Source organism: Oncorhynchus nerka, linkage group LG11 (assembly GCF_034236695.1).
Source record: "Oncorhynchus nerka isolate Pitt River linkage group LG11, Oner_Uvic_2.0, whole genome shotgun sequence".
NCBI classification, from domain to species: domain Eukaryota; kingdom Metazoa; phylum Chordata; class Actinopteri; order Salmoniformes; family Salmonidae; genus Oncorhynchus; species Oncorhynchus nerka.
The window spans coordinates 43,278,474-43,305,608 of record NC_088406.1 but is presented as its reverse complement, the minus strand read 5'-3'; the positions used below and the strand labels follow the sequence as shown (position 1 = coordinate 43,305,608).

The 27,135-nt window shown below is 44.5% G+C and overlaps 1 protein-coding gene across 1 annotated transcript; it reads right to left on the bottom strand.

Moving 5' to 3' along the window:
* Positions 1 to 18,131: 18,131 nt before the first annotated feature.
* On the bottom strand, positions 18,132 to 26,314 carry LOC115136915 (rhodopsin kinase grk7a-like). Its single transcript, XM_029672827.2, has 4 exons — positions 25,554 to 26,314; positions 23,647 to 24,084; positions 20,214 to 20,491; positions 18,132 to 20,043 (listed from the first exon to the last, which is right to left on the bottom strand). The coding sequence occupies exons 1-4, from the start codon at positions 26,145 to 26,147 to the stop codon at positions 19,707 to 19,709; spliced, it is 1,647 nt and encodes a 548-aa protein (XP_029528687.1). The 5' UTR covers positions 26,148 to 26,314; the 3' UTR covers positions 18,132 to 19,706.
* Positions 26,315 to 27,135: the final 821 nt, after the last annotated feature.

The following is a 27,135-nucleotide window of genomic DNA, read 5'->3' as shown; positions in this document are numbered from 1 at the left end:
TTTCTCTCCTTTGTATTTTAGAATGAACCTGAGTTTGAGAGACAAAAAATCAGAACACTTTCCTAATATTGTTTTTTTACACTCCTTTTGCCCTCATAACAGCCCCAATTTGACTACAAGGTGTTGAAAGCGTTCCACAGGGACACTGACCCTTGTTGACTCCAATGCTTCCTACAGTTGTGTCAAGTTGACTGGATATCCTTTCGGTGGTGGATCATTCTTGATACACACGGGAAACTGTTGAGCATTAAAAACCCAGCAGCATTGTATTTCTTGACACACTCAAACCAGTGCACCTGGCACCTACTACCATACCCCATTCAAAGGCTCTTAAATATCTTGCCCATTCACCCCCTGCCAATTCAATCCATCTCAATTGTCTCAAGGCTTAAAAATCCTTTAACCTGTCTCCTCCCCTTCATCTATACTGATTTAAGTGGATTTAACAAGTGACACCAATAAGGGATCATTCACTTGAATTCACCTGGTCAGTTTGTCATAGAATGTTCCTAATGTTTTGTACACTCAGTGTACTATCAGAGTGGCATGAAGCAGTAAGTAAGTTATTTCCTTATCTCGTCGCTAACAAAATGGAGGCTACGGATTGTCGCCCTCCCAGCCTTGCTGTGCCCCAGTCACCTCTGAGGAGCAGCGATCATCAGATAGCCTGTTCTATCCCACTCTCTCTCACACTAGTCTCTTAAATCACCGTCACGTCAAGGCTGTGAATAGCGGACCAATAAGTTCAATTAACACCCAAATACTCTGAATCCGTGCCCTTCTGGCCACCCGTCACCACCTTCCCGGGGCGGCTTCTTGGGTCTCAGCACATAAGAGAGCACCGCCAGCCTCCAGACCCTTGCCACAACTCCCCAGCCCCCTCCCCCATGTCACACACACAACCCCCCTCGGCACTGTGGTCACACACACTGACACAGCCCACCTATTTATACATCACAACCTGGCAGCGTACATGGGGAAAACAAGGCCACTCTAATATCTATGTGTCCAGTACTCCTTCTTCAATCATACTTTCCCACTTTGATGTCTGGGGAGATAAAAGGACATCAGAGGACTTCAACTACATCTGAGGATTTCTATATAGTGAAAGGTTGACAGACAGGTCAACAAGCCAATCATGTGGCGATTGAATGACATAATTTGCCCCCACTCCCTTCCTATTGGTGTAAAATGCCATGGCAATCAAAGCAGTCAGTGTTCTCACAGATCCTGTGAAGATCCTCAGTATCTCCCTTAATCTTACAGAGGTACAATATCATAGAGATAGATACTATATCAGTGTAACCAACAGTGTAATCTCTCATGGTTGTTATCACCTATGGCCTAGCACCATCTACAGCTGGAGGAAAATGGCAACAGTGAGGCAAGGGGGTAAAGGAGTAGAGGGCAGAGGGAGGGATCAGCTGGAGGACAAGCAGTGGGTGGGACGGCATCTATCTTTGAACCCTCTTCTCAGACCCCCTACCCCCACCCAGACCCCCTCTCACTCCTGCCCCCTAAGGATTACCAGCGAGTTTTATTGGCCAAACAAGTCCTATTAATAAACTGTGTGTGTGTGTGTGTGTGTGTGTTAATGTGCACACGCATGTGTGTGAGGTGGCAGTTTGCATGTACATGTGCAGGAGGGGTTGGTTAAGGAGTAAAATGACACAGGGACCAATGTATTGTGCTAACATGTTTTTTATACTGGACTAGACTCTCAGGTCCTTACACTATCAATGGGGGTAGTGGCACCTGCCACCAACATCTCCCGGGAGAGGAACCTTAAACCTTGATAATTATTTTAGTATCAACTATTATATTACAGAGTAACAACAGAAAAAGAATCAACGTGGATATTTGTGCATGACTGAATGGCACATGAGCAGCATAGACTATTTGAATGAATTTTAAACAGTGCCTTCAGAAAGTATTCATGCAGTTATTTATAGCTGTTGACTTATTCCACATCTTGTTGTGTAACAGCCTGAATTCAAAATTAATTAAATAGATTTTTTCTCTCTCACCCATCTACACAGAACACCCCATAATGACAAAATGAAAACATGATTTTACAAAATGAAATACAAAAATATCTCATGAACATAAGTATTCACATCACCTTTGGCAGCGGTTACTAATGTGTTGTATTGGATTTGCCCCAAACATAACGCTTTGTATTCAGGACAAGAAGTTCATTGCTTTGCATTTTTTTGTTGCAATATTACTTTAGTGTTTAGTAGCTTTTGCAACAGCTAATGGGGATCCTAATAAAATACCCCCAAAAATATTGTTGCGAATAGGTTTTGGAATATGTTTATTCTGTACTGGCTTCCTTCTTTTCCCTCTGTCAATTAAGTTAGTATTGTGGACTACAATGTTGTTGATTCATCCTCAGTTTACTCAGTTTACTCCTTTTAGAGGCAAAAAAAACTCCTGTTTTAAAGTCACCATTGGCCTCATGGTGAAATCTTCTGAGCGGTTTCCTTCCTCTCCGGCAACTGAGTTAGGAAACAGGCCTGTATCTTTGTAGTGACTGGGTGTATTGATACACCATCCAAAGTGTAATTAATAACTTCAACACTCTCAAAAATATATTACATGTCTGCTTTTTTATTATGTTTTTACCCAACTACCAATTGGTGCCCTTCCTTACGAGGCCTCTCTGGTCTTTGAGGTTGAATCTGTGTTTGAAATTCACTGCTGGACTGAGGGACTTTAGAGATAATTGTATTTGTGGGGTACAGAGATGAGGTAGTCATTCAAAAAGAATGTTAAACACTATTATTGCACACATAATGAGTCCGTGCAAATTATTATGTGACTTGTCAAAGAAACTTGTTACTCCTGAACTTATTTAGGCTTGCTATAACAAAGGGGTTGAATACTTACTGACTCAAGATATTTCAGCTTTTCATTTTTTATTCATTTGTATCAATTCCGAAAAACATAATTCCATTCCACTGACATTGTGTGGTATGTGTGTTGGCTAGTGACAGAAATATCCATTTAATCCATTTAAATTCAGGCTGTAACAACAAAATGTGGAAAAAGTCAAGGGGTGTGAATACTTTCTGAAAGCACTGCGTATAATATTGAATTTGTTTAGTTGGGTCTGTTTGTCACATGTCACACCGGACTGAAGGGCTCTCCCAATCTTAGTATAAAAGCCAACTGTTTTGCATTGTCCAAACCTCCATAACCACTGCATTCATCCTCATCATTTCCCCTGCCATAATCAACATATGTCTGCCACGAAGCGCTGGTTGTGAGGTGTAAGGCTAAACCTGGGCTTACTTCGAACAGCTAATAGGCTCATCCATCATGATGAAATGAGACCGGCTCCTCTTCTCTCCTCTCCACCACTAGTCCTCTCCATCTCATGTCCGTCGGCCACTAGTCACACTGCAGCCAACTAGAGCACCCAAAAGTACATGCTTCAGGGGAATTTATTTGGAAGTTCTGGAACTTCTGTCACCAGACCAGAGTGTCTTGCTTTATTTTTTATTTTGAGTGAACAAGGAGGCCTTCATGCTGAACATAATTTATCCAGTGTGTCGTTTCGGAGGGGAAAACTCCAGAAATTAAGCGGAGGGAGAAAAAAGGTCACTGTGGTTTTGAAACCTCCAAACCTCAAGCCTCCCTGAGCGCTGTATGCACGAAACGGAGGCGGGCTAAGGCGAGAGGGTCATGAGGCCTCCTGTTCATTTCTTGCTCCACATCGACATTGTTGGAGGTGGTGACAGCTTGCTATGAGATTACACAGGGCTTTTGTGCCGTAAATCCTGTCAGTAGGCATGAAGATGCTGGACTTTAAAAATATATCTCATTTTCTATATAATGTCGACAAAATGTAAGCAAAATACATTGGGTTGTGAGCAAAATAAACATCTCTGTTGTCTGCAAGATAATAGAAAACAAAATATTTTTCTTCAGGACGGCTGAGGGCAAGGACATGGGTCAAAACATTTCCACTTTAGCGAGGGACACAATGGGATTATGCTAGGATAAAAACAGATGTCGTACAATTTTGCAAGCAGTTTGTGTGAACCTCTCATGACTCAGAGAACTGTGGTACAGTACATGCTTATATGTTGATATCTCCAGACCAGAGGACCCAGATGAACATGATAATGTGAGTCTTGAGTTTTTCATGTTCCCACTCTCTTTGACAAAGTGTTTAATTTCTTACACACGCATGGGCAGACACACGCATGTACACGCTCGCCGAGTCCACGCACAGTCGCACACAGTCGCACACAAATAGACAGGAGATGTATAACCCTCACACACAAATAGACAGGAGATGTATAACCCTCACACACACATAGACAGGAGATGTATAACCCTCACACACAAATAGACAGGAGATGTGTAACCCTCACACACAAATAGACAGGAGATGTATAACCCTCACACACAAATAGACAGGAGATGTATAACCCTCACACACACATAGACAGGAGATGTGTAACCCTCACACACAAATAGACAGGAGATGTATAACCCTCACACACACATAGACAGGAGATGTATAACCCTCACACACAAATAGACAGGAGATGTATAACCCTCACACACAAATAGACAGGAGATGTATAACCCTCACACACAAATAGACAGGAGATGTATAACCCTCACACACATAGACAGGAGATGTATAACCCTCACACACAAATAGACAGGAGATGTATAACCCTCACACACAAATAAACAGGAGATGTATAACCCTCACACACACATAGACAGGAGATGTATAACCCTCACACACATAGACAGGAGATGTATAACCCTCACACACAAATAGACAGGAGATGTGTAACCCTCACACACAAATAGACAGGAGATGTATAACCCTCACACACACATAGACAGGAGATGTATAACCCTCACACACACATAGACAGGAGATGTATAACCCTCACACACAAATAGACAGGAGATGTGTAACCCTCACACACACATAGACAGGAGATGTATAACCCTCACACACACATAGACAGGAGATGTATAACCCTCACACACATAGACAGGAGATGTATAACCCTCACACACACATAGACAGGAGATGTAATTGTAACTTCCGGGTTGGAGCGAGCGGTCGCATCTGCACTCGGTCCGCAGGTAGTATTACATTTCATTACATTTCATTATAGTACAACGGTTTGATTTGTCTAATCTTAGCAATTTCCTCTTAGCTAGCTACATAGCCGTCTTTGTATCATAGATAATTGCGTAATTATCGTATTTCGTCGTCCTAACGCAGTCTACACTGCCCTGCAGCTAGCCAGCTAGCTAACGTCCACCGTTAGCTAGTCCACCGTCTACCGATTAGCAGCACAACTATTACACTCAACTGAACGACTTGATTAGTGTAGTGTTAGCTAGTTGTCTTTGCTGTCTTCGTATCCAAGATAATTGTGTAGTTTAGAGTGTGTAGTTTTAGAGTGATTATCTTAATTTACCGAGGTTAGCTAGCCAGCTATTTGTCGTCCTTAACGTAGGAGACACTGCTAGCTAGCCAACAGCTAGCCAACGTCTACCGAACAGAACTTCCGCACTCAACAATCCGGTCGCATTTCGCTTCGCTCCACAGGTAGTATCACATTTTTCATTTCATTTCATTACAGTACAACGGCTTGATTTGTTTGATCGTAGCTAGCTACATAGCTAGCTACATAGCCGTCTTTGTATCAAAGATAATTGTGTAGTCTAGAGCGATTTCCTAGGTTAGCTAGCCAGCTATTGTCGTTCTTTTAACGCAACGTAACGTAATCAACACTGCTAGCTAGCCAGCTAGCCCCGAATAGCAGCACAGTAGAAACTATTACACTCAACGGAACGACTTGATTAGTGTAGTGTCAACAACGCAGCCACTGCCAGCTAGCCTACATAGTCAACAACGCAGCCTCTGCCAGCTAGCCTACTTCAGCAGTACTGTATCATTTTAATCATTTTAGTCAATAAGATTCTTGCTACGTAAGCTTAACTTTCTGAACACTCGAGACGTGTAGTCCACTTGTCATTCCAATCTCCTTTGCATTAGCGTAGCCTCTTGTGTAGCCTGTCAACTATGTGTCTGTCTATCCCTGTTCTCTCCTCTCTGCACAGACCATACAAACGCTCCACACCGCGTGGCCGCGGCCACCCTAATCTGGTGGTCCCAGCGCGCACGACCCACGTGGAGTTCCAGGTCTCCGGTAGCCTCTGGAACTGCCGATCTGCGGCCAACAAGGCAGAGTTCATCTCATCCTATGCCTCCCTCCAGTCCCTCGACTTCTTGGCACTGACGGAAACATGGATCACCACAGACAACACTGCTACTCCTACTGCTCTCTCTTCGTCTGCCCACGTGTTCTCGCACACCCCGAGAGCTTCTGGTCAGCGGGGTGGTGGCACCGGTATCCTCATCTCTCCCAAGTGGTCATTCTCTCTTTCTCCCCTTACCCATCTGTCTATCGCCTCCTTTGAATTCCATGCTGTCACAGTTACCAGCCCTTTCAAGCTTAACATCCTTATCATTTATCGCCCTCCAGGTTCCCTCGGAGAGTTCATCAATGAGCTTGATGCCTTGATAAGCTCCTTTCCTGAGGACGGCTCACCTCTCACAGTTCTGGGCGACTTTAACCTCCCCACGTCTACCTTTGACTCATTCCTCTCTGCCTCCTTCTTTCCACTCCTCTCCTCTTTTGACCTCACCCTCTCACCTTCCCCCTACTCACAAGGCAGGAAATACGCTCGACCTCATCTTTACTAGATGCTGTTCTTCCACTAACCTCATTGCAACTCCCCTCCAAGTCTCCGACCACTACCTTGTATCCTTTTCCCTCTCGCTCTCATCCAACACTTCCCACACTGCCCCTACTCGGATGGTATCGCGCCGTCCCAACCTTCGCTCTCTCTCCCCCGCTACTCTCTCCTCTTCCATCCTATCATCTCTTCCCTCTGCTCAAACCTTCTCCAACCTATCTCCTGATTCTGCCTCCTCAACCCTCCTCTCCTCCCTTTCTGCATCCTTTGACTCTCTATGTCCCCTATCCTCCAGGCCGGCTCGGTCCTCCCCTCCCGCTCAGTGGCTCGACGACTCATTGCGAGCTCACAGAACAGGGCTCCGGGCAGCCGAGCGGAAATGGAGGAAAACTCGCCTCCCTGCGGACCTGACATCCTTTCACTCCCTCCTCTCTACATTTTCCTCTTCTCTCTCTGCTGCTAAAGCCACTTTCTACCACTCTAAATTCCAAGCATCTGCCTCTAACCCTAGGAAGCTCTTTGCAACCTTCTCCTCCCTCCTGAATCCTCCTCCCCCCCTCCTCCCTCTCTGCAGATGACTTCGTCAACCATTTTGAAAAGAAGGTCGACGACATCCGATCCTCGTTTGCTAAGTCAAACGACACCGATGGTTCTGCTCACACTGCCCTACCCTGTGCTCTGACCTCTTTCTCCCCTCTCTCTCCAGATGAAATCTTGCGTCTTGTGACGGCCGGCCGCCCAACAACCTGCCCGCTTGACCCTATCCCCTCCTCTTTTCTCCAGACCATTTCCGGAGACCTTCTCCCTTACCTCACCTCGCTCATCAACTCATCCCTGACCGCTGGCTACGTCACTTCCGTCTTCAAGAGAGCGAGAGTTGCACCCCTTCTGAAAAAACCTACACTCGATCCCTCCGATGTCAACAACTACAGACCAGTATCCCTTCTTTCTTTTCTCTCCAAAACTCTTGAACGTGCCGTCCTTGGCCAGCTCTCCCGCTATCTCTCTCTCAGAATGACCTTCTTGATCCAAATCAGTCAGGTTTCAAGACTAGTCATTCAACTGACTGCTCTTCTCTGTATCACGGAGGCGCTCCGCACTGCTAAAGCTAACTCTCTCTCCTCTGCTCTCATCCTTCTAGACCTATCGGCTGCCTTCGATACTGTGAACCATCAGATCCTCCTCTCCACCCTCTCCGAGTTGGGCATCTCCGGCGAGGCCCACGCTGGTTGCGTCCTACCTGACAGGTCGCTCCTACCAGGTGGCGTGGCGAGAATCCGTCTCCACACCACGTGCTCTCACCACTGGTGTCCCCCAGGGCTCTGTTCTAGGCCCTCTCCTATTCTCGCTATACACCAAGTCACTTGGCTCTGTCATAACCTCACATGGTCTCTCCTATCATTGCTATGCAGACGACACACAATTAATCTTCTCCTTTCCCCTTCTGATGACCAGGTGGCGAATCGCATCTCTGCATGTCTGGCAGACATATCAGTGTGGATAACGGATCACCACCTCAAGCTGAACCTCGGCAAGACGGAGCTGCTCTTCCTCCCGGGGAAGGACTGCCCGTTCCATGATCTCGCCATCACGGTTGACAACTCCATTGTGTCCTCCTCCCAGAGCGCTAAGAACCTTGGCGTGATCCTGGACAACACCCTGTCGTTCTCAACTAACATCAAGGCGGTGGCCCGTTCCTGTAGGTTCATGCTCTACAACATCCGCAGAGTACGACCCTGCCTCACACAGGAAGCGGCGCAGGTCCTAATCCAGGCACTTGTCATCTCCCGTCTGGATTACTGCAACTCGCTGTTGGCTGGGCTCCCTGCCTGTGCCATTAAACCCCTACAACTCATCCAGAACGCCGCAGCCCGTCTGGTGTTAAACCTTCCCAAGTTCTCTCACGTCACCCCGCTCCTCCGCTCTCTCCACTGGCTTCCAGTTGAAGCTCGCATCCGCTACAAGACCATGGTGCTTGCCTACGGAGCTGTGAGGGGAACGGCACCTCAGTACCTCCAGGCTCTGATCAGGCCCTACACCCAAACAAGGGCACTGCGTTCATCCACCTCTGGCCTGCTCGCCTCCCTACCACTGAGGAAGTACAGTTCCCGCTCAGCCCAGTCAAAACTGTTCGCTGCTCTGGCCCCCCAATGGTGGAACAAACTCGCTCACGACGCCAGGAGAGCGGAGTCAATCACCACCTTCCGGAGACACCTGAAACCCCACCTCTTTAAGGAATACCTAGGATAGGATAAAGTAATCCCTCTCACCTCCCCCTTAAAAGATTTAGATGCACTACTGTTCCACTGGATGTCATAAGGTGAATGCACCAATTTGTAAGTCGCTCTGGATAAGAGCGTCTGCTAAATGACTTAAATGTAATGTAAATGTAATGTATAACCCTCACACACAAATAGACAGGAGATGTATAACCCTCACACACACATAGACAGGAGATGTATAACCCTCACACACACATAGACAGGAGATGTATAACCCTCACACACAAATAGACAGGAGATGTATAACCCTCACACACAAATAGACAGGAGATGTATAACCCTCACACACAAATAGACAGGAGATGTATAACCCTCACACACACATAGACAGGAGATGTATAACCCTCACACACACATAGACAGGAGATGTATAACCCTCACACACAAATAGACAGGAGATGTATAACCCTCACACACATAGACAGGAGATGTGTAACCCTCTCACACAAATAGACAGGAGATGTATAACCCTCACACACACATAGACAGGAGATGTATAACCCTCACACACATAGACAGGAGATGTATAACCCTCACACACAAATAGACAGGAGATGTATAACCCTCACACACAAATAGACAGGAGATGTATAACCCTCACACACATAGACAGGAGATGTATAACCCTCACACACACATAGACAGGAGATGTGTAACCCTCACACACAAATAGACAGGAGATGTATAACCCTCACACACACATAGACAGGAGATGTATAACCCTCACACACATAGACAGGAGATGTATAACCCTCACACACACATAGACAGGAGATGTATAACCCTCACACACACATAGACAGGAGATGTGTAACCCTCACACACAAATAGACAGGAGATGTATAACCCTCACACACACATAGACAGGAGATGTATAACCCTCACACACACATAGACAGGAGATGTATAACCCTCACACACACATAGACAGGAGATGTGTAACCCTCACACACAAATAGACAGGAGATGTATAACCCTCACACACACATAGACAGGAGATGTATAACCCTCACACACATAGACAGGAGATGTATAACCCTCACACACACATAGACAGGAGATGTATAACCCTCACACACAAATAGACAGGAGATGTATAACCCTCACACACAAATAGACAGGAGATGTATAACCCTCACACACACATAGACAGGAGATGTATAACCCTCACACACAAATAGACAGGAGATGTATAACCCTCACACACACATAGACAGGAGATGTATAACCCTCACACACAAATAGACAGGAGATGTATAACCCTCACACACAAATAGACAGGAGATGTATAACCCTCACACACATAGACAGGAGATGTGTGACCCTCACACACAAATAGACAGGAGATGTATAACCCTCACACACAAATAGACAGGAGATGTATAACCCTCACACACAAATAGACAGGAGATGTATAACCCTCACACACAAATAGACAGGAGATGTGTAACCCCCACGCAGAAATAGACAGGAGATGTGTAACCCTCACACACAAATAGACAGGAGATGTGTAACCCTCACACACAAATAGACAGGAGATGTATAACCCTCACACACAAAATCTGACGAGGAAAAATCCGCCTTTGATTTGGTCCCAAGTGCTGTACCCAGAACTGCATGTTTTACTTAAAGCAGGAAAATCATAAAAAGCCCAGGTTCCTAAATTACTGTCACTCAAAGAGCTCCTTTTTCTCCCTCTTCCACCTCTAGTCCCCAGCCCCCAGACTCCGAGTCTCTCCCTCTTCCACCTCTAGTCCCCAGCCCCCAGACTCTCTCCCTCTTCCACCTCTAGTCCCCAGCCCCCAGACTCAGAGTCTCTCCCTCTTCCACCTCTAGTCCCCAGCCCCCAGACTCAGTCTCTACCTCTTCCACCTCTAGTCCCCAGCCCCCAGCCCCCAGACTCAGAGTCTCTCCCTCTTCCACCTCTAGTCCCCAGCCCCCAGCCCCCAGACTCAGAGTCTCTCCCTCTTCCACCTCTAGTCCCCAGCCCCCAGACTCAGAGTCTCTCCCTCTTCCACCTCTAGTCCCCAGCCCCCAGACTCCGAGCGGGGTCTTTCTCTTGTTCCTGGTGATGGCGCTGTTGTATAAACAACCTCCCTCATACAAAGGCTCAATTATTTTCCTTAATGTTTAAAAATGGATACAAAGAGAAACTTGTATGATAAACTTTGGCATATGGGGGTGGGGGCCAAGTCAGACAGTGTTATGCCTTGTTCTTAAAAAGTGTAAAACCATTTGGAGCAGAAGAAGTTTGTGTTTTATTCAAGACCAGGCCTATACCATCTGAATAGAATCTGAGCTGCAGTTTGTGTTTCAACGTGACTGGATATTTCAGGTTCGGGAAACTCTGCATCTCGGAGTCACTTTCTTTGATTTGTGTTGACAGGTAACGCTGCTACATCTGGTTTGGGTGACATAGAGGAAACTTGGAGAAAACAAAAAACAACTACAAAAACACAAAGATGAACAGTCACTCCCCTGATAGGCAGTCTGGCGGTCCGATTTTGACTGGTACTGTAGTATCGTAACATTACCCAAAATACAGTATAGTGTAATGGAGAGAATGCAGCCCAACCCAGGAGTTGGGACATGCCTGAGATGGCACTGATATCCCTCCTGCTATCTGATCGCCTGCTGATAGCTTGTGGATCACTTTACTGCCGCTGTGCCTGAGAGCATTACCACAGAGTCAGCACAGGCTTCCTCAGGGAGAGAGAGCTAGCAGAGAGCTAGCATCAACCATGGCTGCAGAGGTTAAGAGTAGGGCCACATCTGTACTTCTGTATTCGTTCCAAAGTATGGACACCTACGATTGGCAGCACACCCCCACCAAATATGTGGTTCATTCTTCTAGGTGTGAGAGTATAAAGCACACATTCAGTGGCAGCCAACAGACACAGGGTATTTTGGTTGCATGGGGACGTAGGAAATCTACTTTAGACTGTTTATTTTGTCCCAAAGCCTGCTGGATGCTTTCGTCTAGTCGCACCTCATCCTTGTCCTTCAACCTCCTCCTGGAAAAACTACACCTCACGTTGAGTATGTGCAGCCGAATCTCTTTCCCCTGACTTGTTCCAGCTAGTGTTTGTATGACTGATTTATTGAAACCTCCACATCAAACCCACCTCCGAAGGAACTATTGACAGCCACCGTTACAATCCCCATACATACAGGATTGCCACAAAGGTATTGCTATACAGAAAGCCTTTATTCAAGAATGTGTTTCCCTATGGCTAGTTATGACGTAGTCCACTTAGCTGCAAGAAATCATATTTTTAATTTTTATTTTACCTTTATTTAACTACGCAAGTCAGTTAAGAACAAAACACAGAGACAGAGAGAGACACAGACAGACAGACAGACAGACAGACAGACAGACAGACAGACAGACAGACAGACAGACAGACAGACAGAGAGAGAGAGAGAGAGAGCTTTGACTGTTCCCTAAACATATCCATCATAACCCATTGTAATCCAGAGGTGTCTTAACTCGGGAAAGGCCCTTGAACAAATGACCCCTCAGGTGTGCAATCTGTTGGTAACTATGTAACTAACCGCTCAGAAAGCAGAACAGGGATTTTTAAGCCTTGTGAGTGCAGTGAGGGAGGTTTAGCGTGAAGAATGTAAGGAAGTTCCTCAGACCGCCATCCCCTCCTCCCATACACACCACCATAGAGGTAGAGGGAGATAGAGCACCCCTATAACATACTGTACAACACAGGAAGCAGATCTCAGAGATCACAGTGGGCTTAAAGGCTGCAGTTGCAGGTTTCCTTGGCAGACAAACCTCATAGCATTGCATATCATGGTCTGTTCTTTTACACGCATAGGATACAGTAGGCCTACAGTATACAAAGAGAGACTGGATATGTGACAGAGGACCTGAAAGACAGAGAGTCAATGAGAGAGGAAGGGAAGCAAGACTTGCTCACATCCTGACCACTCTGGGTGTTAGTGTAGCTTCCATTGGATGGACCACAGATCCTGGTAAGGTGACAGAGATCAGGCATATGACCATAGAGATCCTATTAAATGATTATTGTATAAGCATCATTATATGCTTATGACAGACTAAAGTGTCTATCCAATAGATGTGTCACTCTGTGGTCTATCCTGTTTAGGTGAGTGGGCCCTACAGCTCAGTGTGTCTGTGTTAAACCTTCCTGTCAGAGATAGGATCATATCAACGCTGCCCATGAATCAGTCACGGCTCAGGTTGTCATCAGGCCAGACACCCACTTCAGTCTAAATGGGCCAAACCCGCCTAACAGTACGGCTGTTGCCCCTGTGGGCCAGGAGCTTTGCTTTGTAGCAAGGAACCTCCAAGATCTCCCTTTGTGGGTACAGGATAAAAATAGCATGGGGGGTTGTAGGCCTTTCCAGCATGGTGTCAAAGCTCATTTGTAAGACCCTCCTTCCTCTGATTGGTTATCAAGTGGGCTTATCGCTGTTCATTTCATGAAGTTCAGCTTTGACAAACTGTGGTTGCCTGGTCTCTTGTCGCCCACGGTTAAATCGCTTAATGTCTCCGTGCGTTTCCGTCTTCCATTGAAATGGACTGATTTCCGGTAGTTTGATGACTCAAAGTAGTTTTTGGCATAGCTGTACTGTAAGTGCTACAGTATGGCTTTGAGAGAACTTCGTACAGAGACATCTGTGTATCTCAGTTAAAGAGATTATATGCCGCTGTGCAAACTGGAGACTTTTACAGAGTCCGAATACCTAATTTGCTTCCTTGGGTGTTTTGTCCTGGCTGGAGGTATGCCCGGGCCCATCTGATTTACTGCATGTGTCCTATCCGTTTCCTCTGCCGCGGGATAGCCCCGACCAATCAGAGCATGGGTGGGAGAGCGTCAGGGGCCGTCAGCCAATCAGGGGCCAAGAGTGGAGCAGGTCATGCTGGGAAACTAGGTTTCTCTGGGGAGATTGGAGTTCTAATAAAGCTCCATTATGTCTGAGAGCAGAGAGGCTGAGCTCCAGAGGGGGACTCAATCTGTCAGGGCCTATCAGCTGCGCCCTAAAGCATGACGATGGCTTTATTCCTAATGGCCCACAGGGGCAACGTTTGTTACAGAGTGATGCTGAGAGGAGATCTGGCAATGCCTCTCCAGGGTTGCGCTCCTCCACACAGAGGAAGGCCTGCGGATCCTTCCACAAACAGCATGGAGATCTGGTAACACAAATGGCTAATCAGTAAAATGATATAACAGTGATATAACACAATTCTAACCCATACTGACTAACCCTGATCACTACAATGAAATGTCACGTCGATGTACATTGTATACAGGCCATAGGGTGGCCACACGAGTAATGTGAACTCTCAAAATGGTAAACAAGGCAACAATAAACACGTCTTCCCCCACGAATGATGCAACGCTGCTCTTGGGCCAATCAGTGTAATTTTGTAACTGACGGATCTCTATGCCAAGACGTATCATTCATCAAAGTTTAGTCAAAATCATCCCAGTGCTGTCTGAGATATGGAGTGTGACGAACGAACATACTAACGGATGGCGACAGATCCACAGTCCCCTCCCCGATTTCATCATGTGGGACAATAACTTGTGAAAGAGGGATAATGTTGATAACATGTACAGTATGACATACAGTCACACAACACTACTTTGAGGGTGGTAACAGACTGACATCAGACAAGTCTCTCCTTAATGTGCCACACCCACTCCTTCAATGCAGTATGTTCCTCTAGGGAACAACATCCTTCCATGGGTTCCAAAATGCTCTATACACTATATGTAAAGAGGAGCCTATCAGCTTACCCGGATATCACAGAGTTCTTCCTTACACAGCTGTGAAGTCTTGACCCCTTGCAGTGGGAGTGTCACACACTGCCTGCTCTCAGCACAACACACATGCATGCTCTGCCTAGCCTCAGTGTGTGTGTGTGTGTGTGTGTGTGTGTGTGTGTGTGTGTGTGTGTGTGTGTGTGTGTGTGTGTGTGTGTGTGTGTGTGTGTGTGTGTGTGTGTGTGTGTGTGTGTGTGTGTGTGTGTGTGTGTGTGTGTGTGTGTGTGTGTGTGTGTGTGTGTGTGTGTGTGTGTGTGTGGTTTCTCATATAAAATGGTCTGTCTAGTTCATTCATCTGTAGTGCACACTACTGTATCTTTGCTTGCCTTTGCATGTAAAACGTCATTCAACAGAACTATAAATATGACAGATTGAGTTACACATAGCTTAGATATGTGGTATTGGTATGTTACCAGTGAAAGTATTTACAACAGGCGTTCGGCTACAGTGATTGAAAAGGCAACTTGAGCTCAGTTGGACCTAAATACCAACTGATCGACAGTCTAGCGAGATGGGGCCACAGATACCAAAGTAGTGATTCTTAAATTAGTGTATCTGTCAAAATAAGACAGAGTGAGGGCAGTGTACTGCACTTGACTTCTCAACTGTAAACTTAACAGGGGACTGAGGATTAGACCTGGGTTCAGATAGAATTTCAAATACTTTATCTGAGCTTTATTGAGTATTCCTGGCTTAACAGACCAATAGATTATTCCCAAAATGGCAAACCCCGCCCACATGGCACGAATGGCTGGCTAGAGTAAACACTCAGAGTATTTGAAAGGTTTCAAATAGTTTTTGAATCCAGGTCTGGGGCACGGTACTGCACTGTAAAGTCTTAAAGGGTGGCTGAGGATCATCAATTTTGGCCTACTTGTTTTCACCCGTGGACATGGAAAACAGCTCAGAGGTGGGATGAAATCAATTCAAGCACAGAAAAGTATCTATAGTTACAGATTAAAACTTTTTTTTAAAAACTCATTCATTTAATTTCCATCAAATTCCCTGAATGGACTGGGATTGAAATGAAAGTAAAATAGATTTCCACCGTGAGGCTGCCTGGGTCATGGGTATACAGTGTTAGGTTAAGTGAGGCACAGACAGGCGAAGGAACAGGATCTGAGTGCGCGCGCACGCACACACACACACACTGTGAAGTTAAGTGAGGTAGAGACATGTGAGGGGACATGATCTGAGTGCACACACTGCGATGGCCTTGGATCCAGTCCAGACTGCCTGCTGTGCCAACCTTCAGTCATTTTACTACCGCAACAAAGAATGCATAATTAAATTACAACTGGAGACGCACGCGTAGCACCTGACAACTTAAATTACTGTGTGTTATGGTTATGGGAGACAGATCCGACAGGGAGGAATCATACCTGCATCCAGACACTATTACTATCTCTTACGCGCGCGTGCACACACACACACACACACACACACACACACACACACACACACACACACACACACACACACACACACACACACACACACACACACACACACACACACACACACACACACACACACACACACACACACACACACACACACACACACACACACACACACACACACACACGTAAGTCGTAAAATGTTTCCTCTATAACGTATCTCTATCATTATATATCCTCTCTCACTCTTTTGATGTGTTGTTCTTCTGCCACCCTACATTCTGGAGGCAAGACACAGTAGTAAGCGGTACACTGCAGCACACTCAGACTTCAGGATTCAATAAATAACTTATGATGAGCTCCAACCAACCTGTTTCCTTGGGATTTGGTGTTTGATGGAAAGGTCTCTATTGTAAGTGACAGGTGATGGTGGCAGAAGGAGGATGTAATTTGGGACCGTGGTAGAGAGAGGATGCAGTATGTGTGTGTGTGTGTGTGTGTGTGTGTGTGTGTGTGTGTGTGTGTGTGTGTGTGTGTGTGTGTGTGTGTGTGTGTGTGTGTGTGTGTGTGTGTGCATATACGTGTGTTTTTGTGTCTCCCAGGCCTGCTACTCCTACCTCTTCTCCATACTGGCAGGGGGCTCTGGGGTCTGGATTCATGGATACAACACATTAGGCCTTGGAGGGGAAGCACGTCAGACACAGACACCATGTTTCTGTTGGATGGCGCGTAGGAATTCACTTAATTGTGGAAATGTAAAAAATTCAAGCAATGAAGCTGGAGAAATTGAATGTAAACCAAAAGCTAAACAGTTCCCCTGTGGTAAAGTAAACTGCCTGGAGTGGAGTGTCAGACAGGGAGCCATGCCCAGCCCTCCTCCTCATCCTCCCACGCTGTTGTCTTGGGCTCTCCCTCTGGACAGACAATAGGATCTGTGTCTAATGTTTACCCATTTCTCAACCTACACTACACACGCATGTGCATATTATACACACGCATGTGCACACACACGGGGCAAACACACACACACGCAAAGGAGGAAAAGGGGGTAACACCCTGGAGATGCCAGAGCTGAAGTGTGCTGCAGCCCTTTGAAGTTAATCCTGTGCATAAGCACGTACCAAACACATATCCCAAATTACACCCTGTCCCGCTTTGATCTCTAATACCCACTGCCACAACAGAGGTAACAGGTGTGTGTGTCTGTGTGTGTGTGTAGGACAGGAGTGTGTACATGTGGAGGCCGAGGTTGCAGCAGGTGCAGCGTTGGAAGGCCACAGTTGCACTCCTTGCTCCTTGCTCCAAAAGGCCCAGGGACTAAACATTTGTTGAAGGTCATAGGCGCCTGGTAAAAACATGTCTCCACGAGACCTGACGACGGGTTGATGTTGTCAACACGTCATCCACAGATGACTCCCTCGCCTGCCATTAAGTGTGATGAGGCTCCGGCTGTGTCTTGGGTTTCTATCTAAACCCCTTCTAATTCGCAGGAAGACACGCGTCAACAGAACATCTCAGTCCTGTTAGGTTGCCTCTCACAGGATTTAGCACGTTTATGTCCCACACATTAAAAACCTGTTCACAAATTTGTCTGTGTTTCGCCGAACTGTAAGACTTACACGCCAGAGTTTGGGTTTTCCATCCTTTAGTAAAGGATATTTATCGGATTAAAGATGGAGCCCTGGCAGTAATATGTTATGAAAACATAAACGGGTTGAAATCTGATCTGAGTGTTGAATGGTGGAAGATGGATGCAATTAGCAGGGTTAGATGATATCTGTATTGTGAGTATTGAGGCGGTTGGAGGTGAATTCGCTAGGGCAAAAGACTGTGACATTAAACATACGGGCTCTCAAATCAAGTGGGAGAAATTCAGGCAGAGAAAAGGGTACTTGAGGTTCAATTTAAACTGATAATACACAGATTATACAGGGAAATAAAAAGAACATTCACAAAGATAAATATATAAAAAGCATTCATTATTTCTTTGATTTTCAACAATTTCCTATTGCACATATCACCTTTCCATTCAGCATACCACAAGAATCCCCAATCCTTTCAAAAAAAGAAAGAGAGATGTACACTGTAAGAATTGCAAATCAAATGTCACTTCAAGAAGCTCAACGTAACAAAGACACAAGCACAAACGAGGACCAGCTTTTGATTGAACATTCTCCTGAGATCCATTCAACTCATACAAAGACTATAATGTCCACACAGACACCAAAATCCTCTATGATCATCTCGGTCTCTTAATTAAATGAACATGCTTAATTAGTAAGGTGCATTGTGGTGCGCACACATTCGTAAAGGCCCAGTGCAGTCAAACTGATGTTTTTTTCCTGTGTTTTGTATTATATTGTGCAACAGCTGATGAAACTAACACAGTTTGATCAGTATTATTTCCTGATAGTTGCTTGTTGAAAATACAATCTACACAGGATCTAATCAGCAGGTTTGCATGGGCGGGACATTTTGGCTTGCCTGGTGACATCACCAATTACAAAGAGAGTTCCAAACATCTCTGCCAATAACAGCTAGTTTTCAGTTTTCCCTCCCCACTCAGACCACTCCCAGACAGTCCTAGCAACATTCTTGCTTGAGAAATAGTTATTTGCTAAAAATCTATTTTTGTTCATTTTAATGGAATACTATTACAGTAAGGTACATCATTGTTACCCAGAAATGATTTGATATTGATATAAACACAGCTGCATTGGGCCTTTAAATGTAACTAATGGGTGAAAATAAGTTAGCATATACATTGTTATAGTGCACTTAAAAGAAACCCTACATATCACTATTACAAAATAGCTTATAAGACTGAACACAGTGAGATCCATTTTACAGGTCTATTATACATTTGTTAAAATGTGGTTTGGGAGTTTGTTGGTCATTGGAATATAGTTGTGAAGATGTGAGAGTTCATGCTCTCTAAGGCTTTAAGAGTTAAAGCTTTGCAATCCAATAAAACCACATCTCACTCAAAAATGCAAAGGTACCATATGCATTTAAAAAAAGGCAAGATGTTTCAAGCAGGTCAATATTGAGAAGACTTGTGAATATCCACATATCTAGATATCTGGGGACACCTTGTGGTAGAAGCCTGCTACCGCAACTCTGCCAGTGCCTGTAAAGCACAGTCCCCATTCCAGCTCTAGTCTAGCTGTTTCCTGTTGATTCTACCACAGACACTGACCCTGCCCATTGATATAGGCAAAATCACCTTATCGATTCCTGATATCATCGTAAGTGCTGTGGCTTATCATGATCATTACAATGTCATAGAGCAGGAAGAATCATATCCACAAAAAAATGTGTGAAGTGGTGGAAATATGTGTCTTGACCTGGCTCTGGATTTTACTACCACTTCACATCTTTTTTTGTGGCTATGATTATCGTCACAATGTTCTTAATGAGATAGGACTTTTGTAATTTTCAAAGCTAACTATAGTATAGAGGAGATTTTATAAAAGCGTGCAGGATTTTGATTTCTTCTCCTCGTCGTCCAGTCCAGCGGCCGACTCTTTCCTGTTGGGGTCGTTCAGCTCGTCAAAAAGTCCGCTGTCAATCATTTCCAGTTGCCATGCAATGGGCACCGCCCCCGTGTTGAACTCCTTGAAGAATTTGTCATCTTTGTCGTCAAACACGACACCCTTAATCTCAGAGAAATCTTTGATGTCCCCCGTGTCTTTGGCGTAGACCACGTTGGGCTTGGGGACCCAGGGTGGGTCGATCAGCCCCGCCTCCAGTCGAGGGAAGTTAATGCCTTTGAACCACTCGTGCTTCCTTGGGTCCTCGTTCCTGGATAACAAAGAAGCACACTGAAGTCAGAGAAATATACACCCCCCCCAAAACCACCTTATGTGATACCTAGAACTGACCAGGAAAACCTCTAGAGGGCCCTAGAGTTGTTCCTGGTCCGGCCATGTAGTCAGGAATATCTCTGGGCTGAAACTGCGGTCAGCTCTTACTTGGTCCTGCATCCCAGACGCTCGTTAATTTTCTTCTTGAGGAAGAGGTTGATGATGGCTTTGGTGCCCTCGTCAAAGTTCTTGTGCTCGTACTTGCATTCGTCCTCGAGGGTACGCCGTGCCACCTCCTCCTTCTGCACCTTCTCCTTATAGTCCTTGAAGGGCAGGCGAGCTGCTACCATCTCGTAGATACTGCAGCCCAGTGCCCACCAGTCCACTGACATCCGGTAAGGCTCTTTCTTCAGGATCTCTGGGGCCATGTAGCCACTTGTGCCAGCCTGAGGAGAGGGAGGAGGGGAGGAGGAGAGGACAGAGGTTTGATGACAGAGAAGGAAACAGAGAAAGAGAAGTGAGGGGTTAGGCCTAGTTCTAAGGTTCCATATCATAGCAACAAAATGCTCTGTGTTAAATCAACTTTGGACTAGAGCACAATGCTTCACTTAGTTAATGCGTGGCAAATTGGTTGTGGCATAGCACAACTTTTGATTGATTTATTAATTGATTCTACCCTGCAAGGAATCTCTTATAATGGCGGGGATCTATGTATTTCAGAACTACACTGTACGTTCCATGTGTGGAACCTAACTTCTTGGTTTAAAATGAGCTTTTTTGTTTAATTTCTGTTTGTAAGTTTGTTTAAAATGTATGTATTGAGAGACGCAATGATGGGCATGGGGTGAGAGAAGCACCGAGCGGGAAGAGGAAAATGGTGTACGTATGTATGGGTGTGTGTGATATGTATGTATGTACAGTGGGGCAAAAAAATATTTAGTCAGCCACCAATTGTGCAAGTTCTCCCACTGAAAAAGATAAGAGAGGCCTGTAATTTTTATCATATGTACACTTCAACTATGACAGACAAAATGAGAAAAAAAATCCAGAAAATCACATTGTAGGATTTGTAATGAATTTATTTGCAAATTATGGTGCAAAATAAGTATTTGGTCACCTACAAACAAGCAAGATTTCTGGCTCTCACAGACCTGTAACTTCTTCTTTAAGAGGCTCCTCTGTCCTCCACTCGTTACCTGTATTACCTTGTAATACCTTGTATTACCTTGTTACCTTGTATCCCTGAATTCTACCAAAGCTCTTTCGTAACATCAGCACCACATGCCTGCACCAGGTTTCCCCTGCACCAGCCTCCAGTAGGCCCTCTATTGAGGCCATGTCCTGATCTGAGCCCCCCCTGGGCTGCACCACTCTCCACTGAGTGGATACCCACTGGGACTGAGCCTCTCCTCGCAGACAGATCCCAGCCACCTCTGAGTAATGCTAAGATTAGTGGGCTGTGGGCTAACGCGCTGAGCCCCTTGACCAAGGCCAATCCCCAATGGGACAAGCCTGTTTTAGGCCCCAATGGGACAAGCCTGTTTTAGGCCCCAATGGGACAAGCCTGTTTTAGGCCCCAATGGGACAAGCCTGTTTTAGGCCCCAATGGGACAAGCCTGTTTTAGGCCTCAAATGTCTCACTCAACAGTGAGTGAGTGACTGAAGGTTAATGAGAGTGAAGTGTGTTGTAGTTCACGGACCAGTTCCAATTCAAATATAGGCAAACCTTTTTATTGGCTCCTCAGATATTTGTATGTCATTGCATTAATCAGGAGTCGGCTGTATATTCACCCACTCAAAAAGACAGGCAAAAGTTAGTTGAATTTCCAATGTGTTATCACTATGCTTTCTTTCAACCACCTAAAAGCACAACAATGTTCAAATGGGAATACAATGTTAGATAATGAGTTCAGATGAATGTGTTATCACTGCTCTTAATCTAATAGCAGAACCAAATGACCTGGATTGCAGTGGAGATAACATTAAAATTATATGGTGCAAGTGATCAATTCCGTTTGAGATTCTTCACAGATTAGTACAGCAATTGTGAAGATCTCCACAGACCTGGAGGGACCTATGCATGCTATATTAAACATGCACGCTTTATATGATTACATACGAAGTAATAGTATAGTATATTTACAGTAATCTCAAAATGTGGCCATGGATGTGTTATTCATCTTAAGGTTGAATGTTACATTAACTTGTAAGAAACACTAAATATCCTAAAGTTAAGGCTATCACAAAAGTAATATTGAATAGTGTTTGGTTTACAATGCAACCAAATATCAACATTTAAAGGAGATTGTTCCATCTGAGCCACTGGCATAATCCCATTCTTTAACTTTTATTTTTGGTTGAGTTGGAGACGTGAATTCAACATATAATTGGTTAACTTGTCAGGCTATTTGTTCTATTTCAGAGATGTATCTTCTTATTGGATAGTTTCATCTGTGCCACTGAATTTAATTGCTGTTTGTTTACAAATTAATAATTTGTTGTTGGATTCACGTCTTCATCTCAACCAAACGTCTAAGTTGAAGAAGAAGACTAAATCAAATGAAACTTTAAATAGTTTGATGTGATTTAGTCCTATTCTTGAATAGATTTTTGTTTGCGAATCCAACATGTCAATTATTAATTTGTAGACAAACTGGAATTACAGCCAGACTAAGTCAGTGTCACAGGTGGAACTATCCAAGCAGAAGAAACATCTCTTTCAAATGTTGATATTTGGTTGTGTATCATTAAATATCATAACATGAAACCTTAGGCCTATTGTTTCAGCTATTTTTAGTTCACTTCAGCCGTTGATGACTTTGCAAATGCTATACAGGCCTAAATAGCATAATTCATGATAATATATGAGTGATAGAGTATGGTCACATTTAATTTGCTCTGTTAAATCTATACCCTTTGGAATGACTTCAATAGCAACAGTGAATCTATCTAGTTTTTAAGAGGAGATCTCTCAACACACTCAAGAGGTGTGACCCAGCCTATTGTTTTAGTCTGATAATGGATATAACTTTGAAGATCTGACGTTGTTTTAAAAGGTACAAACTCAACATATTTTATACATGGTGTGTCTATGTTGATACAGTATTTGGTTACCATGCGGAAATTTCACCCTCAAAACAATGGTGACTTTTTCCACGTAGATTCCAATACATCACAAATTACGTTGAAACAACATTGATTCAACCAGTTTGTGCCCAGTGGGATGGTAATGATGTAAAACCCTGGTATTATGGATAGATCCCTATCCATAGATATATCCCTATGTAATCTCACATGAAATAGCATGTCATCTCACCCTAACTCTAAAAACAACTCAATCATTGTTAACATAGAGTAATGAAACATTTTCTCAAATGTAACTAGGCAAGTCAGTTAAGAACAAATTCTTATTTACAATGATGGCCGACCGGGGAAGTGGGTTAACTGCCTTGTTCAGGGGCAGAATGACAGATTTTTACCTTGTCAGCTCGGGGGATTCGGTCCAGCAACCTTTTGGTTCCTAGCCCAACGCTCTAACCATTAGGCTACCTGCCGCCCCAAAACAAGGATGGAGTTCATCTCAGCCTATCAGAGCTCTTACCTTTTGATTGATGGTCTTTTCGCCAGGCAGCTCCACGGCCAACCCCAGATCCGAGAGTCGACACTGGCCGAAGCTGTCCAGTAGCACGTTCTCTGGCTTCATGTCTCGGTATGCTATATCCATGGCGTGTAGGTGGAGGATTCCTGTGGTGACCTGTGCAATGTAGTAATTGATGCGGCCTATTTCAAGGCCTTTTTCACCAATGTTATAGATATGGTACCTGAGGTCGCCGCCATTCATCAGGGTCATGACGAGGCACAGGTGGGTCTTGGAGTCGTAGGCATAGGACAGGTTCACCAGGAACAGGCTGTTAACCTTCTCCAGGATCTGCTTCTCCAGCAGTGCCATGCCCTCACCATTCTTCTGCTTCAGACGCTTCTTGCACAGCTTTTTGCAGGCGTACATCTGGCCTGAGTTTTTCACCTGCACGGCACACACCTATGCAGAGAGATAGAGAGGGACTAAAACAAATATGTTTGATAAATGCATGTTAAGATCACCCAGCTAGAACAAAACGTTTTGAGAATCACATGTTTCTTTGAGCTTGGTGAGAGCGTGGTTGTCCTATGGTTTTGCATACACATTTACACAACTTTCTGGGAATGGTGCAGGATCGTTGCTTACTTTTGGAACATTCTCAGCACATTTAATGGTCGACATTGGGCACAGAAAAATTCAAAAACTCCGCCCCTTTCTTAATTTTTAAACAGAAATGGGGTGTGTCTTTGGTGGTTCATCGATGTGCCATTCTGGTCACGCACGCCGCGACCGACGTCGCTAGTTCGTTAGCTAAGCTAGCCACTTTAGCTAGCCAGGAACTCCTCCAGTAGTGTTGACGTCATTTCACTGGGTTTGTTTTTGGACAGAATCTGTAGAGATCGGTAAGAAATGGCACTTCTGTAGCCAAATATCTTACTCATCCACTTTGTTTTTGTTTTTAAGCACTAAATTACCTGGTATGTTGGTGCATTGATCAGTTATATAGTTTAAAGCCATTATTTTAGATTTTTTGATTAATTTCATTAATTTAACAGAACATTTCCTAAAAGTTAAAACACGGTTACATTTAATTAAAATGTTGGTAACGTTCTAGGAAGATTCTCCAACTTGGTTGACATTGGGAATTTTTTCAAATAGTTCAGAGAATGTTAAGATTTTTTTCTTCTCTTCTGTTCAGTATTACAGCATAAAGTTTCCTACAGGTTTCCAGCGCCCACTTAATCAGTACTTGTTTCCTTTGAAATGGGGTCTGTTTGAATAGACTAAAATTAACAGCTTTGTATTAGTTGTGGACGAATTCCATGGATAGACAACAGAATAACAATATAATCTCACTGACGCCATGTCACAATAAAAAAGAAACGTGTTTGCATGATTAATGCCTGAGCAAAGGAATTTTCATGTGTCCTATCTGTGCTTGGAGACTCAAAATAAACTAGCAGTGTTATTAAAAGTCTTATAGAAACATGTTATCAGAACGTTAATAAAACCTCCCGGGAAAACTTTCAGGGAACCATAGTAAAATGTTCTCAGAACCTTCCTGCATCCTAAAAATGTATGTTCCCAGAACAGGTGAAATTTTTTATTCCGTTCTCAGAATAAGTTTTACCGGTCAGGAAACGTATGGCTTCGTTCCCAGAACCAATTGGAAACCAAAAACGTAACATTCCCATGACTTTCAAGGAACCAAATGTGTTAGCCGGGCAGTATGTAGTTAGATGAGGTACAAACAATTATCCCTTTTAGTGACTTCTTCATTTGTATTTGTACCATCCCCATTCTCACTGTAACTGTTGCATACCCTTAGAAAAGTGCTAAAGCTGTTTTTAAGTTTACATTTTTGAACTTTAATATTTCACTACCGTTTTCAGTTAGGCAGCTGCACTGTAGACTTTGTGTGGACTTACCTCTCCAAAGCCTCCCTTACCCAGGGTCCTGAACTCATAGAAATACTTATCAGTGATTTTCTGTTTCTCGTACTCTTTCCACTGCAGGAACTTGTCAAAGTTAGGGCTGGTCTGGTACTCTGTGAAGGGCTTTTCCTTCAGGTACTCCCGCGTGGCATCTTTCACCTTGCCCATCATCACGTCTTCAAAGTCCTTGTCTGACACCGCCTTGCACTTGTCCGCTATCTCTCCCGTCAGGTAGGACAGGAAGTTCTTGGAGTCAGCCTTGCAGAACTTGTTGATGATGTTCATCCTCGCCTTATCTTTGCCAGCGCCTTCTGCCAGATCCCAGTCGATTAACTCGTCCAGGAACTCTGCGGCCGCCACGTACTGCGGGTTGGACTCCAGGAGGAACTGTCGGAAGAACTTCTTCCCTATGGGCTGCCTCTCGCAGAGCATCTCAAATTCTTTCCCAACCGCGGCGCGGATGGACACACACTGTTCTGGCTTGGGCAGGGACAGGCTACGCCGCCTCTTCCTCATCTCTTTTTCGTCACCCCCCTTAAGGTAGGCCGTGTTCGCCACCAGATTATCCAATCCCCCCATGTCACACATGTTGGCGGCTGCTGCGTTGGCTTGTCCCTACTACACAGTGTGGCTGAGCAGGGAGCTAAGGCCGCTGTAAGATGATGCTAAGACGGTGTTCTTTCCCTGTGTGTGCTTCCCTGTAGTGTTTCCAATTCTCTCCAGGTCCCTGCTGGGACTGAGCAGCTCCGACACCTGCGTCACACCAGAAGACATTCTCTGACACAATCACGTAATGCCTCATCTAGAATTAAAACGCACATCAGGGATTTTCTCTTAAGTAAGTGTCTGTGTGCTCATTCATGGACGCTGCTCACGGAAAGGAACTTATGTGGTTTCTAACTTAAGAAGCTTTGGTCGGTCTATATTTAGCGGGATACTAACTTAGATGGGGACAATGCCAGCGTAACTGTAGTGAGGTGCTGACCTGGGTGTCATAATATTATAGATAGAAAGATGTGAACTAATAGTTCAAATCCTTTTGGCTACACATTGAGGTGATAAATGACTATTACATTTCAGAAGACAATGTCTGGTTTAGGAGAGTAATAGATTTAATGACATAGACATAGGGCAACACTACTGTGAATTCAATTCTCTCAAGAAGTAGTGAATGATCTCTCTAGAATAACCACTTCAGCTATAGGCTATTTCTATTCTGTTATGAGAAGAGAACACATTCATTTACTCCACAAATCAAATCAAACGTTATTTGTCACATGTGGCGAATACAACAGGTGTAGTAGACTTTACAGTGAAATGCTTACTTACAAGCCCTTAACACTTGTTTTTCATAAAACTGCATTGTTGGTTAAGTTAAAAAAAAACAAATAAAATTAACAAATAATTAAAGAGCAGCAGTAAATAACAACAGCGAGGCTATATACAGAGGGTACCGGTACAGTGTCAATGTGCGGGGGCACAGTTAGTTGAGGTAATTGAGGTAATATGTACATGTAGGTAGAGTTAAAGTGACTATGCATAGATAATAAACACAGAGTAGCAGCAGCGTAAAGGA

Excerpts from the sequence above, each read along its gene's own strand:
- LOC115136915 (XM_029672827.2), bottom strand. The coding sequence starts at position 26,147 with ATGTGTGACATGGGGGGATTGGATAATCTGGTGGCGAACACGGCCTAC. Across the intron at positions 24,085-25,553 it reads GTAAGGGAGGCTTTGGAGAG|GTGTGTGCCGTGCAGGTGAA; the intron begins GTAAGTCCACAC and ends CTCTCTGCATAG. Across the intron at positions 20,044-20,213 it reads CGTCTGGGATGCAGGACCAA|GAACGAGGACCCAAGGAAGC; the intron begins GTAAGAGCTGAC and ends TTTGTTATCCAG.